This window comes from Synchiropus splendidus, chromosome 3, assembly GCF_027744825.2.
Source record: "Synchiropus splendidus isolate RoL2022-P1 chromosome 3, RoL_Sspl_1.0, whole genome shotgun sequence".
NCBI lineage: Eukaryota > Metazoa > Chordata > Actinopteri > Syngnathiformes > Callionymidae > Synchiropus > Synchiropus splendidus.
Window position 1 is genome coordinate 18,359,630 of NC_071336.1, and position 18,285 is coordinate 18,377,914.

Consider the following 18,285-nt stretch of genomic DNA (forward strand, 5'->3'; position numbering starts at 1 on the left):
GGCAGCTAGGAACAATGAAATTGGCTGTAGGTGATGATCGTGCCAGACAAAATGAAACAGGAAGGAGAAGGAACCGTGATGGATGAATGCTTGTTGGTCTTGAACCAATTTTTGGCAGTATTTTCGAGGAAAACCTCACTTTTGTCTACATCCCCAATCTAAATCCCTGCTCACTGAGTTAAGTATCATGTGTTGTTGAACTCTTCGCTTCATTCTTTCACTCTTTTAATAACTACAAAATTATCCTAATATAGAGCTCATCTTGCCACCGGACCACAGAAAAGTATTTCAGTCGAACGACCCAACAAATTTCCACCATGCGTTGTCTTCCTGTTTCAGAATCAAATGTCAGTCACCAGATTTCCCAGACACCAATGGTTCTCACAGTGGAGGGTGACTACATACACAGTTTTGTGCCACCGGCAGAATGGAACCATGTGTTGACTGCAGACCCGCCCACATCATTTCCTCCTTCCCATTTCAGTTATTAAAGTTATTAATACCCACCAACAGAAATAATCTTGAAGATTGCAACAACAGTTCAGACCGGACTGAGTCGTGTGATTGTTTTATTGTTGACAGACAGCAGACATGATAAGCCACTGATCTACAAAATCCATTAAAGGACATATACATGATGAAGATGTTAAAAGTTTAGTTTCCACAAAGTTGTTTTAATAGGCATGTTTGGTTCCTTAGCTCAGATCTGACCCCCCCAAAACCCATAGTTCTGGATGTACTGTTGGTCAGTCATAGTTCGCACCTAGCAGTTTTCTTTTAACTTCTTCAAACTTAGAAAAAGTGCTCATAAATGACGTAAACAATGTCAGTAGTACAGAACAAAAGGTGCTTATTGAATTATATTTCTGCTTGTTTTATGGTGGTGTTGTGATAAGGCAGCTGTAGTTGCGAGGACAGAGGCTGACACTCTTGCACTGTAAATAGACAATTACATTTTTACATTTTTTCTAAAACAAGATTAGCACTTTTTGGAGAAGATAATAAAACCAATTCTTAAAAAATTAAAGCAAAAAACCTTTTCGTTTCCCCTAAAATGGGGTGAGTTAGTGAGTTTTTCTATTACATTTGATGTAGGGGAAAAAAACAAAAAACAATGCACAATACACAATGACATATTATTTTTTCTTTTAGTGCAATTACTTCTCTCTCAGTACTGAACTGGCATCCCCTCAGCTTTTAGAATGGTTAGAACAAGTGTGTCTTTTAGTCACGAAACACCACGTTAGAGGGTTTCCATCTGTTTATAACTTGTAGATTAAATATCTCTTCGATAAAATGATCTCTGTCCGTCAATGTTGCACCTCGAAGTCTTCTGTTGACACCACTACTTATCGTCCAGCAGCATGAGATGCACAAACAGTCCGGCAGAGGCGATGACATCACCTCGCTTGGTCAGCAGAGGAACATGGCGATATCCTGAAAAACAGGAAGTACGTCTTGCTCAGTCATCAAACTGTAAGGAAAATATTAAGTCATAACAAGCACAATTTTGAATCTTGAGTTTTGTGAGTTTTAAATAAACCAAGAATGAGTGAGTCAGCCACCCACTTCCTGACTTTAGAACTCAGTCAGAAGTCAGTGTTTCCATACCGTTCTGCACACTGGTGACAGGGAGACAGTACTGTGCCACCAGATCATTCTGAGATGTCGAGTCATAGTCCTCCACCACGAATCGCACCACGGCCAGCTCCGGGACTTGGATCTTGAAGGTGAAGTTCTCGTTCCACATGGGGTTAAACCCTGCACAATATTTTTGGGGGTGATTGTTTTGATAAAAATCTACTTCTGGTTTAAACAACTCACCGTTGTTTTCGATGAAGTGTGTCTCCTGGCTCGCACAGTCTGCTTGCACACCGTGGATCTCGACCCTCACCAGTGGGTCCACGATGGATTTGCTTTTGTCCTTGTTGATCTTTGGCAACTGTTGAGCTGAGATCACCTGGTGCCAATGGAGAAGAAAACAAGTTAGAACACTTAAGGTATTCCCTCATTGTAAGGGAGGCAGGGGATTTAAAGGCAACAACAAAACAACCCAAACAGTGTGTAAGTCATGATAGTGTCCTAGTCTCCTAGATGTACTGTGTTCAACACCAGCAAATCATCTGGACACTTCAACCCATGTCTCACAAGATTGCTCTTTATTTGATCACTTTCCTCACTGGCTTTGAAGATATGCATCAATTCATGCTGTCTTTCATCCAATATCCTCCAACCATGTCCAGCGCATGCCTAGTTATCGGCATAATCTCTGATCAACCGCCCATACTGGAGGTAGAAATGACATTGGACCTGGTATGCCTCGGTTGGTCAGTTAAATGCCAGTTAGACGCATGTCTGTCCACCTGACATACCAGCATGTCATGCTAATGCTTCGCAGCAAAATGAGATTCCAAGTGTGGACAGTGTTTTACCAGAACCATTTTGCTTTACATCATTGCTGGCGACAGTCCTGATTGATCCGCTCCACACTGGATTGACTGTGTCTGAGCAGTTGAGGGATTTTTTTTTATATTTCTCTGCATGTTTCGGTTGTTTGTGACAAGCCCAGTTCCATCATTATAAAATGGCAAAATCACCGTTGCTATTGCCTTTCAGTGAACTTAATTCTGATCTCACCATGACATGAAACAACTTCTTCTGCAGCCAGGGGCCTTTAGTCAGTGTGTTTGGATCAAACTGTGAGGACGGTTTTCTCTGGAACTCCGGTTTCAAGATGTATCCGCACATTCCGTTCGGCAAAAATCGACCCTGGTTGATGTGCATTTCCTTGGAAGGAGTCTGGAAGTTAAGCGCCACTGAAAGAGGAGTCAAAAACCAACATAGCATTTCGAAAACTCCATTCCCAGTAAGTTTTCAAGGACGAAGTGTACCGATCTGGCAGCCAGTGTTCCACATGGGCACTGGGTTGTAGTTGGACGAGTCTGTTCTGGACCCAGCTGGGTAGATTCTGCTGAGCTTGTCCATGTTGTGATGGATGAAAGCGGTGCCTGTGAGGAAGTGGCAACACTGATTCAGAAACCATGTAAAGCCCTGCATCACGTGATCTGAATGTTATTGCAAAGGTCAAAGACTTAAGGAGAAGGAGAAAGAGGTGGGTGGTTACCTGAGGAGTTTGCCAGGTTGAAGGCTTTACTCTCTTTGAAGGACGACATCTCGTAGAAGGACAGAGATTCTCTCGCATGTTCGAAACCGTGGAAGTGCACACTCTTGCAGTAGATGACGATATTGGACAGCTCTTTGGAAAGCTTGATCTTTGATTTCTGAATGGAAATTTGATTAATAATCTGTGTTTTTTTCTCTCTCTCTCTTTTATTGACAAGACAACTCATGCCTTTGATTTAGCTTTCTGCCCGTTCTCCTGCTCTGCAGCCTCGTCCTCCTCCGACACGGAGTCGTCCTCTATGGTGTTGTTGTTGTTGAAAAATGCCTCCAGTTTGTTCAAGCGTTTGCCCTTGATGAGGAATTTTCCTCTCAGCTCCTTTCGCATAAACAAGTGGAGAGAATCACATTACATTTTATAGCAGGAAAAGCAAATGCCTGATATGGAAGAATCTCAGCAGTGAAACGTGTCTGCAGCCCACAGCAGAAGAAAGTCTTATGTAATAGCCAAATTTCCTTTGAGGCAGACGTGCCTCGGGCGCGTGATGCTTTCAACGCAACACAAAGACTCACGAACTGAAATGCCTGGTGATAGCTCACGACCAGGTTCTAAACACGCAAAGACGACAGGCCTTGAACATACAAAGTAATTTTTAAAAAAATTAAGAATCGAGAAGATTTGTTTAAAATACCACTTCAGTTTTCTAAGCTTATTACATAACAGTTTAGCAAACAAACCAATTTGTATACAAACTCAAGATGATGGAATGAGAAAACTGTTTACTTGTACACAACAAAGATGCAGGTGCTCTTGTATTGGTTGACTTTTAATTTGGAGAAAAAAAATGGTTGAGATTAAAAGTACCGGTAGTTTAAAGCACCCTATAAACCAGGGGTTCATCTCGAGGCCCACCTTTTACAGAACAAAAAGGATCCAGGGTCCATTGAAAGGATAAAACTGATTCATTACTGTGATTTCTGAATTACTGATTTCATTTGTTTTCAATAACCTTACATGTAAACAAAGCATGTTTTCATGAAGAGTTTGGGGCGACATCACTTTCTTTATCATTTTTTCTTGTCAAGAACTTCTCCATAGTTGCTAACTATCACAAATGTGCAGCTGTCAAGTCAATTCAGTTACACACTACTGCCACCATATGTGGCAAGTGTATTCAATCGGAGCATCTGGCTGCACTCACGGCCCAGAGGTGTGAAACAAAAAGCTTCTAGCGGCCCTCTAGGAGGCGCTCACAGCCCAACCAGGGGCCACGGCCCTATGGTTAAGAAGCACTGCTATAAACGACACATCAAACCCAGTACATTTAACCAGAACAAAGTTCTCACACTTGTGTGGAGAGACAGGTATCAAAAGATGTAAACTTGGTTTGATGAAGATGCATCAAATGGCTGAGTTTGAATGTAAATTTAAAAAGGTAAGAAAACAGTTTCTTGTTATTCTCGCGGCTAACACAATTTCCTGCAGCACTATGTAATGAAGATAGCGCCTTGATATCTTCTCCACTTCTTTCGATATCCAGAGCAGCAAACAAAGGTTGATAATAATTTAGAAACATAATACTAAGAAGCTAATCATGGCGAGGTCGACACAAAGCTACAAACATCACACTGAGGCACAACTTTTAGTTCTCCCTCACTGACTGCAACACCCAAAACTTAACCCCAAAACCAACCAAATTATGTTAAGATAACATGAAAGAAGTCAACTATAAAGTGCTAAGCTCCATCCATGACTCAGTTCTGCCCTAACTACTGTATAAAGCAATACCCCAAGATACTAGGACCTAATGCAACAAGTAAAATTACTTCTGCATTTTAACTGATGAGGGCTTAACGCTCTGTCTGTCTCACATGTAGTGCACTGGTTTCATTCAATAACAAAAGAAAATCTCTGTCATGTCTGACATTCAACAAAGCAGCTACTGTGACGATGAAACTAATTTCAATCTTTTTTTTCTCCTCCATTGCATGTCTGTAAACAGGAAGTGGAGCGCATCTGCCAGCGAGGTTAAATGATGAGGCGTGGATTTCCTGTTCCAGAGTTCATGTCAGCCATTCATTTACAATGACGATCATGGTTTTTTTCTCGCCGTATTGAACTCACCTCTGGAGAGGGGAAGGTTGTCGGCATTGTTTCCCCGAGTGGCTTTGTGAGGAGAGCGTCACCCAGGATGGAGATCATGTGATGAGCCATGAGCTTCTGCTGCTCCAAGCTGCAGTGGTTTTCCAGGGACAGGATCACTGGGTAGTCGGATGTCTGCAAATCAGCATTGTTTCTTGAGAGGGCTCATCTCTACTGTTGGGTCACACTTTTATGTCCATCTTAATCATTACACATTCATATGAAAGCAGATTTGTTCCAACGAAATATAGAGTTAAATTCAAATATATTCAAGAATTTGAATTTCAAATGTTTACACAATGTTTACTTCTTTCTCTTCAGACTCATGCAATAACGCTTTATTTGTTCTTTTAATCTTTCTTTTTTTAATTTGTCAGACATACAGTAATAAAGCAAGTAAGGAAGTAAGAAAAAAATATGAATCCAAATAAAGTTCTGCTTTATTTGTTCAGTTTCTTGATCTTGACGGCCCCTCACAGCAGTCACAGTATCTAATGTGGCCAGAAGGAACTCTAACTGCCCGTGCAGTGATGCAGTATGACTGGAATCATACTACATTCTGAAACATGAGCAATCAATTTAAACTCATCTGTTTCAACTCAAAATAAGTTATTTAATACGAGAATGTGTGCCACGCCTGTTGGATCAGGGTTCAGCCCAAAAACAATGTTTGACCCTGACGGTCAAAACATCTGCTTTCCATATGGCTTGAGAAACGCCAACAAGTGGAGAGGGAGCTCACGCAGGCCTTCTGCTGTACGTGAGGAAACCTTTCCGAGTGTTTTGACCTCGTCACATGCAAGTGTGCTGTTTACTCACTTTGAACGCAAAGTCTTTAATAGCCTTAATGGTGTCTCTGAACAGTATCTTGGAGGTCAGAGTGTATCCGTGGTAAATGATCGGCTCTCCGTTGGCACCATCCCAGCAATCCAGTTCAACACAGCGGCAACTTTTCATCAGAGCTCTGCAACACATAGTTGACTGTGGTTTGAGGTGATGGACAGTTGACATAACAAAATACAGAAGTGCTTCATATGGTTATACTTCAGCATTATCTGGCACCAGAGTTTTTAAACTACAATGCAACTTATTTGCACATATCTGCCTTGTAAACAGGCCGAACCTCAGTGTTTGGGGACACATTTCACTGAGCTGGTTGGAATACTTGGTCACGTTTTCACAGCAGGGCAGAGCCAGGAAGCAAATATGTGCCTAAATGTTACTACACATCTGCTGAGTTTACAATGAATTCGGAGAACGTTAATAATAAGGTTTTTCAAAACTTGTGCCAGTGTGTCCAAAATAAAAAAAAATATATTAATATGTGAAAAATGTTAGCTAAAAAAACAATTTCACTAAGAAGAAATGAATGATATATGTGCTAATCAGCTCGTGTTCAGACGGTCACTGAGTTGCAGATCAATCTTGAGAGATAGCTCCAATCACTCCTACTTGATGTAGGCCTCGGTGCTGCTGGGCCCTTTGAGCTGGTCCTCCATCAGATAGGTGTTGTGTGAGGAGGAAATGAAGTAATGGTTGAGTGGATGCGTCATGTCCTGGTACACGTTCTTGTGCCCCGGATTGAGGATTGAGCCCTCTTCGTTGTGGAGGTACATCAGGAACCCGTCTTTGGTCAAGTGCCTCTTCTCTTTAGCTGCCGGATGACATGCAGATAAATGTGTGTCCGAACATGACTCATGGACCTGCAGGGTTTTCACCCACCTGCTGTGTCGGGCTCATACTTTTCAATCAAAGCGAGAGCGTCCGCCGCAGTCGCATTCTCTCGCTGCTCTTTCAGCAGGAAGGTCAGCAGGTCTCTGGTGCTCATCTGACCGTCAGTCTGGGCGTAGTTACTGTAGATGACATCGATCTCTTCCCTGGAGGTCAGCAGGTCGTAGAAGTGCTTGATCTCTGAGTCCTCCAGTGTCCCTGAGTTTGACTTGTCACATCGCTGCGGGGCGTTAAGAGAATTGGTCCATATAGCTGACACTTGAACTTCAGATATAGCTATCATAACGTAACTGAAGTCGTTGAATATTAAACCAAAACAAAGCAAAACCTATATAATTATTTTAGTCTCAGACCAAATGCATTGCTGAAGCCAAACATATTTGAGTCTCACCCTGAAAATCTCTTCTGCATAGTTGTCGTCAACTTCTACGTTGATGTGTCGCAGGAAGCGCTTCACCTCCTTCAGACTCATCTTGTTGTCTTCGTTCTTGTCCGCTTTTCTCATGCAGTTGATGATCCAACTGATTTCATGATGCAAGGGTCAACCAGCAGAGGTCACCACGCAACAAACAGGTCCAAATCTTCCAAAAGGATACTGCTCGCTTTTCTGCTGCCGACTCAGCTTGTGCATGTTGTTCATGACCTTCTCCAGGCACCTGACCCACTGGCTGGCGTCTTCTTTGGTGTGAGCCATCAGGTCAAGCGTTTTCTTGTGACCCTTCAAGATGATGGAGAAACAGCGGTCCTCCTCGCTGGGATCGGTGTGTTTACGAAGACCGTCAGACTGGCGACCCTTTCGCACTGAATCAATGTCATCGATGGTGACTGGAAAAAGATGGAGAGACATAGAGGAAGGTCATTGATGCATTCTTCAGGCGTTGTGGGCGTCATTTTCTGCCGCTTTTCTTTGTTGCCTTGCTCGCTATGAGTCTGAATGTCCCACTGAGTGTGACACAAACTGGGTTTTATTAGTTGCACTTCAAGTGGCATCTGTATTAGCTTGATGAGTAAAAGAGGGATAAGCTAACAGCATAAAGGACTTGTGTAAACATGTCGATCACAAGGTTGTCATCCTTCTTTGTCACGTCAATATGATGACAAATAACCAGGCGTCAATGAAAAAATAAAATGCTGCTTGCAAAACTGTCCAAAAAAAAAACAAGAACAAAGAAATAGAGAAAAAAGAACAAAGAAATATCTTCATTAATGTCTCAATAGGACGAAACATTTCATGAGATGGTGTGTGGAAACGAATAAAACCTACACCTATGTCAATATTGTGGCTGATTACTGACATCAGATGACCCTCAAAAATTGTTAGAGAACTGCATTCACTATGTGTCTAATCATATAAAAAATAAACAAAACACACTGACTTTATGTAGCTAAATGTAATGCATGTACGGCTCTCTTGACTCACTAACCTGACTCAAAATGCTAAATAAATGTCAAATTGGTGCGACACAGAAACAGACCAAAAAAAGTCCACATTTTCTATTTCGAAGGCAGCGAAAATTAGACTCATTTTAAAGTTTCTATTTCAAAAAAATAGAAAATCAATTACATTTAAAGAGCAAAAGTAGTTCACCGGAACAGTTATCTGCTATGTGGATCTCAGTCCTCCTCTTCTCTCCAAAACTGTAACTTGAGTTGCACTGAACATTTTTGTTTTAATTATCAACAATAAGAGCACTGTTTCTTCATTCATGATTAGAGTTTTCTCAGCTGTGTGAAAAACAAGCTATTTTTTTGTGGTCGATACAAACTTTTCGAAGAAGGAATAATGCTGTAAATATTCATTCGTTGAAAGGTTTACTTGCAATATTGTGATGGCATTTCTTTCAAGTGACTACCCCACCTTAAGTGGGATACACATGTCTGTTGTATTTATGTACAACAATAGTGTGCCACACCACTTCGCAGTGTACATGGAGAAGATGTCATACACTGTTGGGCCCATATTTTGGAGCCGACCCATAATTGAAAAGGTTAACCTAAAACTCAACCTTAGACAACGATCATAGTTCTTTCCAGTGAACTTGACTTCTCGTGTTCCGAACCTTTTTCCTCCTGAGTGTAGAGTAGAGTGAAGAGTAGCTATTGTTCTATGGAGGAAAAACTTAAAGGTCAGCCTGCTAGCAGAGAAAAGGAGGCAGTAGGGGGGGTTGTATGGCGAAACAAGCTGCAAATCTGGGCGGTGACATCTCAGAGAATTCCTTGGAATCACTCACCAGAAGAGCAGCATTAGTTTGTCTGTGCATGTGAAATATAGAGACTGTACAGGACAAGGAGTCATAGAGGAGTCACAAGAAAAGCTGTTGTTTCTTGGGAGGTGGAGGGAGTCCTGTCATCTCACTGTTGTGTGCATGTCCAAACCTGACCTGCATGTTATGTTCAAAAGGTCTGACACAAGAAAACATTCTGCAATAGACATACAAAATACCTATGGAGTAAGAATAAATGGCCCACCATCACAGGCAGCATCATAAAAATACAGAAAAGTGGAAATGAGTTCCCAACAATCAACATTAAACACACATTTTCCGTGGTAACTTTCTTTACCTTGCCCGGAGAGGGTCAGTCTCTCTGTGCTCCAGTAACTGTCACTTGTGCTGTGGTGTGATTCAGAGTCAAGTACATCAGGGAAACACCCTCTCTGTCTCCAGCAATAAAGAACTATCCAGGCATCCACACCACAAGTGTCTTGAGTCAGCTGTTTCCATTGTGCACGACTTAATTATTATCATCATGAGCGATTCGGAAAGGTTAAGAGATGAAGCAGAATAAAGGATGATGTCAGCGTGGTGATGCGTCAGCCTTTCAAACATGCAGCAGGAGGTGCAAAATACTGTGGTCAAGTTATGAAACTCTTCAGCTCGGTTGTTGCAGGGCTTGTTCACTGCACTCAAGACTCAGCTGTATCTTTCATGAAAAACCCATAGCTCACTTGTTGTTTACTTGTCATCCGCAAAGCCTGATAATATTCAGTCGGTGAAGCTGCAGAACCACCAAACCTGCATGTGTCAATTTCAAAATGGCATCCTCGATCCAATACCTGAGTTCATGGAGACTTAAGCTCTGTACATCACATGCATATAAAGCAACACCACTGGTTGATTGTTTTATAAGATCAAATGTCGTCTGCCCTCCAGTTCAATGTCCTTCACTTGACATTGCATTAACACATAAAGAAACTGAGGTGAGACCAGACGAAATCAATTGAAAATAAATCCTTCAAGCAATCAGGCAGTCATGGCGGTTTCTGTCTTACAGTTTTATTTGTGACTCATCTGCACAAGGTAGATGGTAGGTTTTCATGTATTTTCACTTCTTTAACTCAAGACCTTAAGACATTCAAGGCCTACAGTCGAAGCTTAACAGAAGGGTTGTTGCACCAAGGTAGCACTTAGTCAACAAACATTCCACTTTAGACGCATGGAAGCGTAAGGCTTCTCTCCCATCATGACTTTGGTTCCCACTATCCACTCATGGTGATGACATTGTTGTAAAGCACTGTGGGAAAACCTCAGGACAGCACTATCTACTTAGCTTCCCCCAACAGGCAGGGCTATGACTCAGATTGCCCACAGAAACACCTCAATACTGAATCTCCTTGTCATTAATAATGACAGGGAGACTACCAAACTAGAAGATTGTGAGACTGATATGAGCTGGTGTTAGTGTCATCAGGTTCAAGTGCGGGTACATGTTAGAATGCAAGGTGTTTTGGCTTCAGCCGCTGCCTAATGAATACAATGTTATTCCAAACTGAAGTAGATTGTTATTTATTATGTGTCACTATTATATTGCACTTTGACTCCCCAGCCCAAGCCACTGCAGCGCAGTTTACCGAGACATTGAACTAAAGTTTAGGACAAATGTATCTTGTGAAACAAATCAATTATAGAATCTAGATTCAGAATTCCACAGGAAGATTTGCTCATTAGTTAAATATTCTGATGGTTTGCAGATGTATATTACACAACCATACTGACTATTTAAAGCATGTATTGTGGGAAGATAACTAGTCATCTGTCACCGCTGAATGTTCAAAAGCGATGATGACATTACTGTATGAGGCAGGTCAATGCATCCGTAATCACTATTTTATTTTAACATCATTTTTAGGAGGAAATTCTTCACAATCCGAGTCGTGATGCAGTTTGTTCAGATAAGCACACTCACGTGTTTTCTTTTTTCTTATGACTTTATGCGACTGGTGCCACAGAGTCTTGCAGTCATCCTGCAGTTTGTAGTAGCGAATCTTTTTCCAGTTGCTGGATCGGACCTTGATCAGCTCCCCACCGGCCAGCAGGAAGTGTAGATCTTCATCTCCCTCCAAACCTGTGTGACCACAGACACACACACAAAACACACTCTTTACATTGAAAACAATGATGATGCGATGTTGAGGTGATGCTGCATGACAATTTGCATGTCAAATTCAGAGAAAATCCCAGCATAGTTGAACCAAAACCATTTGATGAAATTGATTTTGATTGCTGCATTTAAAAGTCAGCAGAGTGAGTACCATTGACACTTAAAAATGACATATAACATTTTAATGCTTATCTCTATCAAGGAGGTCATGGAATTGTCTGCGTCTATCTGACACGCTGTGCGCCAAAAAAACATGCGTTCATAACGGCACAAGGAACAAATGTTTGGATTTTTTGCTGCACCGGATTACCGTCTTTATTCAGGAAGATTTTCAAAGATTAATCGTTCACTTGTATGCTGGCTAGCTGCAGCACACATGCCGCGGTATGTTCAAATCTAGCAAAAAATAACGTATAACTTAGTACAGTCTAATCACAAACAACAAAACAACTTCCATGTGGCTGTGGTTAAACAATATATTCTTTTTTTTTCATTGTTGTCAGGTCAGCTTGCTCTTGTAGCCAAGTTTTGACACAAACATGCAGAAGCTACGGTTAAAGTTACGATTCTGCCTTTAGCCAACAAAAACTTTGGTGTGTGTCAGTGCAGATACAATCTATTTCACAACAGTTGGTCATACTGGGTTCTCATGCATGTGAAGAAACAAGACTGTGGAATACTGCCAGGGAGCAACATGTTCTTTCAACGAGAATCAGTAAGATACGGTGTTTCCTTGGTTCTGGTTTCATTAGGTTTCTTGGTTCTGGTTTCATAGTTAACCGGTCTAGGACGAATAATGGGCATTGTGGATCAGGGAGGGTAAAGTTAGTCTTGTTTTGGTTGTTTTTCAGCACTAATTTAATCATCTTATATTTGTGGTGAGCACAGTGAACTGAGTGTCCGTGAAACACAATACTAAATGAGTTTATGAAATGATCAGAGCAATAAGCATGGGGCATCCGGGGATAGCGACTTTGGATGCAGCAGTTAGGTCAGAGTCTGGGCCGTGGGCAGAACCGCAACATTTCAGACATTTTTCTCTCAGATCATGGCACAGAGGCTTTTTATATACATTCTCTGGCCTGACAGAATTTCACGCCAAGTTTAAGACCCTCTCATCACGTACATCCTCTTGAATCTGACATATGTGTGTCCGTGGTTACAAGAAGCATCTTTATTCAGATTCAGAATAGCATGTTGACAAAGGAGAGCATGTACCATCTGAAGAGAACAGTGAAGAAACTGATTCTGATTACAGTCTAGAATAGTTTTAACACATAACTCCATGTTATTTAAGTCTGACTCTCAGTGGAAACATAGGTGCTTAGACAGGTGTTTAAGTTAGTGCATGTCACTTTCCAGAAAAAAATAGGTCATAGGTCCCAGACAGATCAAATAACATGTTCTGCTGGAAGGTAAATATTGCAAACCTATCTGATATCAAAGGGGTCAATAAAACACCAGGTTACGATGCAGGTTCAAGCTAGAAAGTTCAAGCCCTGAAGGTTGCTCTTGCAAAACAGCATTGTTCACTCTCAATCCTCTGCTGCACCCAGATTGATACATAACATCTGGAGATCCGCTCAACAAGAGTTGGCCAAGCGCAGAGAAAGAAAAAACTCCCTGAAATGTGTATTCATGTATATACTGTATTTTAAGGAAACCTTCTAGTGCAAGTCAAAAGGGCTTCGAGGCAAAACATGCAGACTCTGATCGACAAGTTTGGGCAGGATCAAGACCTAGAGTTTGACTGCATAACTTGTAATTCTGCCTTAAAGATGAATATTAGTTGGTTCACAGGCTTTTTTGACAAATACATTTGCAAAATAAATCAACAAAGGTTCTATTAATGAAAACATGGAGCTGTTGTAATTACAAAAATAATTACAAAATAAATAATAATATAATAAATAAAATAGCAAAATTAAAATTAGAATTTCTAGCTGGAGTTACCACAGGTGGTCAGAGTCCTGTGTCTCTACCGATCTAATAGTCCCTCCCAAGTTCCACCTGCCCTCTTGATGCCCTCCTTCATCATGTCCACAAAAGTCAATGCTGGCCTTCCTCTTCCTCTTTGTCCTAGTAACTCATATTTCTGATATTCTTCATCCAACGCGTCTACTGTCTCTCTTCTAATTCTCACATTTGTTGCCCCTCATAATGTACCTGGCCTTGTCCTTCCTGGTCACTCCCAATTTAAACTTGTTCATCTCTGCCACTTCTAACTCTGGAGATGTCTCCAACCAAACGTCTGTTAAGGTTCCCCTTCCCATCCACTACTCTGCTCAACTGCTACTCTTCAGTCACAAATTGTCATTGGCAAGTAGTCAATTCCACAAAAAGAATGTTGCATTCATTCATGAACATCCACTTTCTACATGGCATTTATACACCACGAGAACAGTTTGAAAAGACTGTTGAAATTGCCTTTTCTGTATTTCAACCATTCATTTCCTTTATGCCAATATTTATTTACTGCAGTATATTTATTAATATTACTATACACCGCATAATTTCAAATGCGCTTGCGGCATTTTCAATGAGTAATAAAATAACTTAATCTAAGGGTTTCATGCAATAAAACTCCAAAGGTCAGTAAAAAAAAAGTTTTATTATATCTATCTGAGCCATAGCGGTGACGTCACACGGGAGTGACTCCCAGAAACATTGCGGTACTTTGCAATGACAAATACTTAGTCCGCGTGTTTCGGAGTTTTAAAAACTAAAACAAGTTTCGATCAAGTCTGTGATGGAGCAGGAATCCACCACCCCAGGCGATGACAACACGGACGCAGCGAAAATGAGCCCACAAGAAGAAAAAAAAGACTCACTTTTTGTCTGTAAACCGTCACTGCAGCGCAGCTATATGTGTTCAACATTGACATCTGAGGGGTCCCTCAACAAGAACGAGGTGTGTAAGCGACCCCCTCCACCGGACTCACCGAGCCGCCGCTGGTTGTCCAGCAGCACCTTCTTGACCTGCTCCTGGAAAATCAGCTCCTGAGATTCAGTCCGCTTCCGCTTTTGACGTAAACAAGACATGACCTGAAAACTACTTCTTTAACAAGAGAGGAAGTAGAAAACCCCAGGTTGTTGTTAAATCTGCTGCGTGAGTTGGAAAAAAATAAAAAAAAAGTCAGCAGACACGTCGCCCCCCTCACTCCCTCCTTCGCCTTCTCCTCAAGTGGGCGGGGCTCCTTACACCAAACTTCATCGTGGTTACTGAATGTTTGGAGGCATTACAAGTCAATATTTATATCAAGACTGTAAACACTAAAAACACAAATTACAAATCTAGCAATCAATATAACTTTATAAAAATCGATATAGTTCAATTTTAGGAGCTCTTTCCGAAAATATGTCAAGGAAACAGTTCGCTAACTCAGAAGGTGGATGCTTAACTGTAGATAACAACCATGGACATAAGCCATCTTGCTTGAAGAAAGGTGAAACACGTAGTGTATTCATAAATTCATAAATGCTCAGAAAAAAAGAGTCAGCAAACCTATTGGTATGTTTAACAGTCTTCACAGCTTCCTGAGCTGAATTTTGTTTTGAAGACATTGAATCTAGGAACTCAACCGTAACTCGTATAATATAGAAAAAAATCACAGACTAACTTTGTCTCGCATTTCTCAGTAAAAGTGAGAGACAAAGAAAAAAAGAGTCAGCAAACCTATTGGTATGTTTAACATTCTTCACAGCTCCCCGAGCTGAATTTTGTTTTGAAGACATTGAATCGAGGAACTCAACCATAACTCATATAATATAGAAAAAATCACAGACTAACTTTGTCTCTCATATCTCAGTAAAAGTGTAACAAAATTGTATTAACACTGGCAGCAAGGCCTCCGTCTCTATTTGCATGAGAAAAATCACAACAGTGTATATGTACCGTTGACTTAAACATGCATGCATAGTGATTTGTACTGTGTAATGTCTATTGATGCTTGAATCTGCTGTTCAGAATCACACCTCAGGCAGCCAGCTGTGTAAGCAGTTTTACAACTAAACATTCCAGAGAATCCGGTGCAAAATGAAGATGTACCTTTAGAGAAAAAAAATTCTTCTCATGTTACCAATCAGACAAGTACAACATCAGTGTTTGCTATCTTCAGGAAATGGATTCCTCATCATGGCTGTTCAGGACTTTGCTCTTTCAACTGTTCCACTACAAGAGACTCCAGCATCAATAAAATATTTCTGTTGGGAACAGACACTTGCACATAACAAAGATACTCAAGTCCCTAGGGCTGCAATAAAGGATTGTTTTACTGTAAAATGGATGAACCCATTTTGAGTAAAATGTCATTTCAAATCCTTGATTCAAAAACAGAACTGAGGGCATAAAACCTTGAACATCCTTCTGCTGTAAAAGCCCCCCAAGTTTGCAGACACAAGCAATGTTCTGAATCAGAAATGCTGAGCTGTTTGCTAAATGCCGGTATGTAGAATCTAAAGTATAATTCGACCCTGAACAACCACTGGGACAAATGTGGCGGCTGTCAGTTACTGCTACCCAAATGTACTTGGATGTTCCAGAGATAAATCTTTGTGGTACCTAAATCAAGCCCTTCTGCGTCAATGCGGCGGTAAACCCCAGAGAAACTGTAGTTAAGTGGAAAGGAGTCATTTCTTCGTGCAGAGATTTCTGGTAAAAATATTTGAAAAATGTTTCAAATGCCAAATTGACCTTTTCAGCATGTACAGTATACTACAGGATAAGCTATTGTTGCATTTGCACGTGTGCACTTTGAGATCACCTCCTCAAATTGTTCACACTCCAACATTGAGATAAGCAAAAGATCTATTCATATTCATGTTGTGATCTTGGCCGCCATCCTCACAAGTCACAAGATTAAATATCAATATTTCTCCTCAGAATCTTTTGTTTTTTGTCACATTTGGACAGACAGGTATGATCTGACGTCATGTGTTTCTAGGTAAACAGAAGGTGTGTCTCTGGAAGGTGTCAAAGAAATGTACAGAAACATGCTCAACAGAGTTTTTTATTTGAGGTAAACCTTTATCATTCACAAATACTATAAAATCGCACCAGTTATAGAATTGGAATAAATCAGAATTGCAATATAAATTTAAATGGAATCGGCACCCATCTATCAGGATAAAATCGAATCTGGACAAAAACATATCGGCCCAATTCTACTCCAAACATATTCAACTTTAGCTCTTGTGATCAGCAGTTGTTGGAGCCCTAAGAATGTTGATGGGTTATGCCAAATCAGTAATCTTTAATGAACTGACTTTAAATTGTTCCACTCTGTATCAAACAAATCCATTTATGTTTCCTAAAGAGTTGTAATGAGAAGTAACACCTTAATGTATAGGCTGCTTCTAGTAACAAAATGGCAATCACCACATACCACGATCAACGCTGAACGTACTACACTCTGCTATGACACTGTGTACAGTACAGCTTCCATTCAAATGCCTGATTTTTCAAAAGGATTCCCAAATGCAGTCAAAACGGTGGCCCTTTTGTTGTGATCCCAAACTGCTGCTGACAGCACGCGAAATATGTGGTGTGGGTGGGAAAGTGGACCGACCAGTGAGTGGCTCTCAGGTCATGGAGAGTGACTTGAGTGATTTGTTTCTTTCCACGAAAATTCATTTAATGTGTCAACATGAAAATAGTAATATAGCAAAGTTAAATAATGAATCGAAAAGGAACATTGTTAAACGATAATATACAAAAGATCTCGTTTTTAGGCAAACGTGTCTGCTGACTTCCCATCTTTTCTAACTCTTTTCCGAATGTGAACAAACTAACATAAAAATTGTCAAGAGACTTCTATATTGTATTCAACTCATTTATAACTGGACTCCGGATTACTTTACACACACTTAACTGTGAAATAGCGCCGCATACTGGAAGTAATCTCAACAGGCTGCCGTAATTTATACCTTACATGCGCACTAATCATTGAATAACATTTCATCACGAGTTTATATCGGAATGAAATGGCTACAGTGACTTTATCATATTGTCACATGGGTGTTACGCAGTCTTGCCCTGGCCGGCACCAAAACTGATATCAAAACTCATCTAAAGAGAGTAGTCTTTACACTTTTTTTTTTTTTTAACTCAGCAGTATTTAGAAAGTGACACCTGTTTATCTAGCTGCTTGTAGACAGAAATACGCGGACTTTAACTTTTTAAACTATCAGTAACAAATAGGGACGGAGCTAAGATAACTGATCCTCACACAGATAGAATGTTAATATTGACGCGTTTATCCAGCATTTTTATTTTTCGTACAGTCATGCCTTCATTGGTGAAATCAGTGCGCCATCACCAAACTCACCGTGTTTCCCCACTGCGCCATTTGACTCCATGTTGGCTTGAGCTCGTGCACTCCACAGGGTGTAAGGTAAAAGTCCACTTTTCCACTTGTTTCCAGACGTCTGTTGCGTTTATCACGACCATAAAAGTTAGAATACACTGACCTTATCCAGAGGGAATCTAACTTCTGGGAGAGTCGACCCACGCTCTGGTGCGCTCCGATCTGCTGCCCATGCAGCGCTGACGCGGTCCGCAGGCCACGCCCTCTGGGAATAACACCGGTCAAACAAGCTCCTTGTTTGCTCCCTAAACCAGCAGAGTGGAAACACCTTCAGAAGGAATTCAGCCATCATCAAATGAAATCACAGTCAGTCTAGTTCAGACCTGACTGGGCAACTTCTGCAAGCCCTCAACAAGACACAATGCATTCAATATCTGCGTTTCATTTAATTTAACCATCACTGAACGTGAGGATGTGCAGATGTTCAACAATACAGTACCAAAAGTATATATATATATATATATATATATATATATATATATATATATATATATATATATATATATATATATATAAAACCATAGCAAAAAAAAAAAAAAAAAAAAA

General features: G+C 40.7%; 1 protein-coding gene across 2 annotated transcripts; it reads right to left on the minus strand.

The window, feature by feature from the left end:
* Positions 1–525: 525 nt before the first annotated feature.
* plcd1a (phospholipase C, delta 1a) lies at positions 526–17,917 on the minus strand. Of its 2 annotated transcripts, none has more exons than XM_053860710.1 (15): positions 17,701–17,917; positions 11,180–11,338; positions 7,591–7,819; positions 7,386–7,515; positions 6,986–7,214; positions 6,716–6,917; positions 6,083–6,227; positions 5,246–5,398; positions 3,353–3,499; positions 3,125–3,281; positions 2,892–3,008; positions 2,638–2,816; positions 1,825–1,960; positions 1,612–1,761; positions 526–1,437 (listed from the first exon to the last, which is right to left on the minus strand). In XM_053860710.1, the coding sequence occupies exons 1-15, from the start codon at positions 17,729–17,731 to the stop codon at positions 1,346–1,348; spliced, it is 2,256 nt and encodes a 751-aa protein (XP_053716685.1). In that variant the 5' UTR covers positions 17,732–17,917; the 3' UTR covers positions 526–1,345. The 2 variants fall into 2 exon arrangements, with proteins under 2 accessions (XP_053716685.1, XP_053716684.1); XM_053860709.1 differs by lacking the exon at positions 17,701–17,917 and adding an exon at positions 14,317–14,489.
* Between the last annotated feature and the right edge of the window lie 368 nt (positions 17,918–18,285).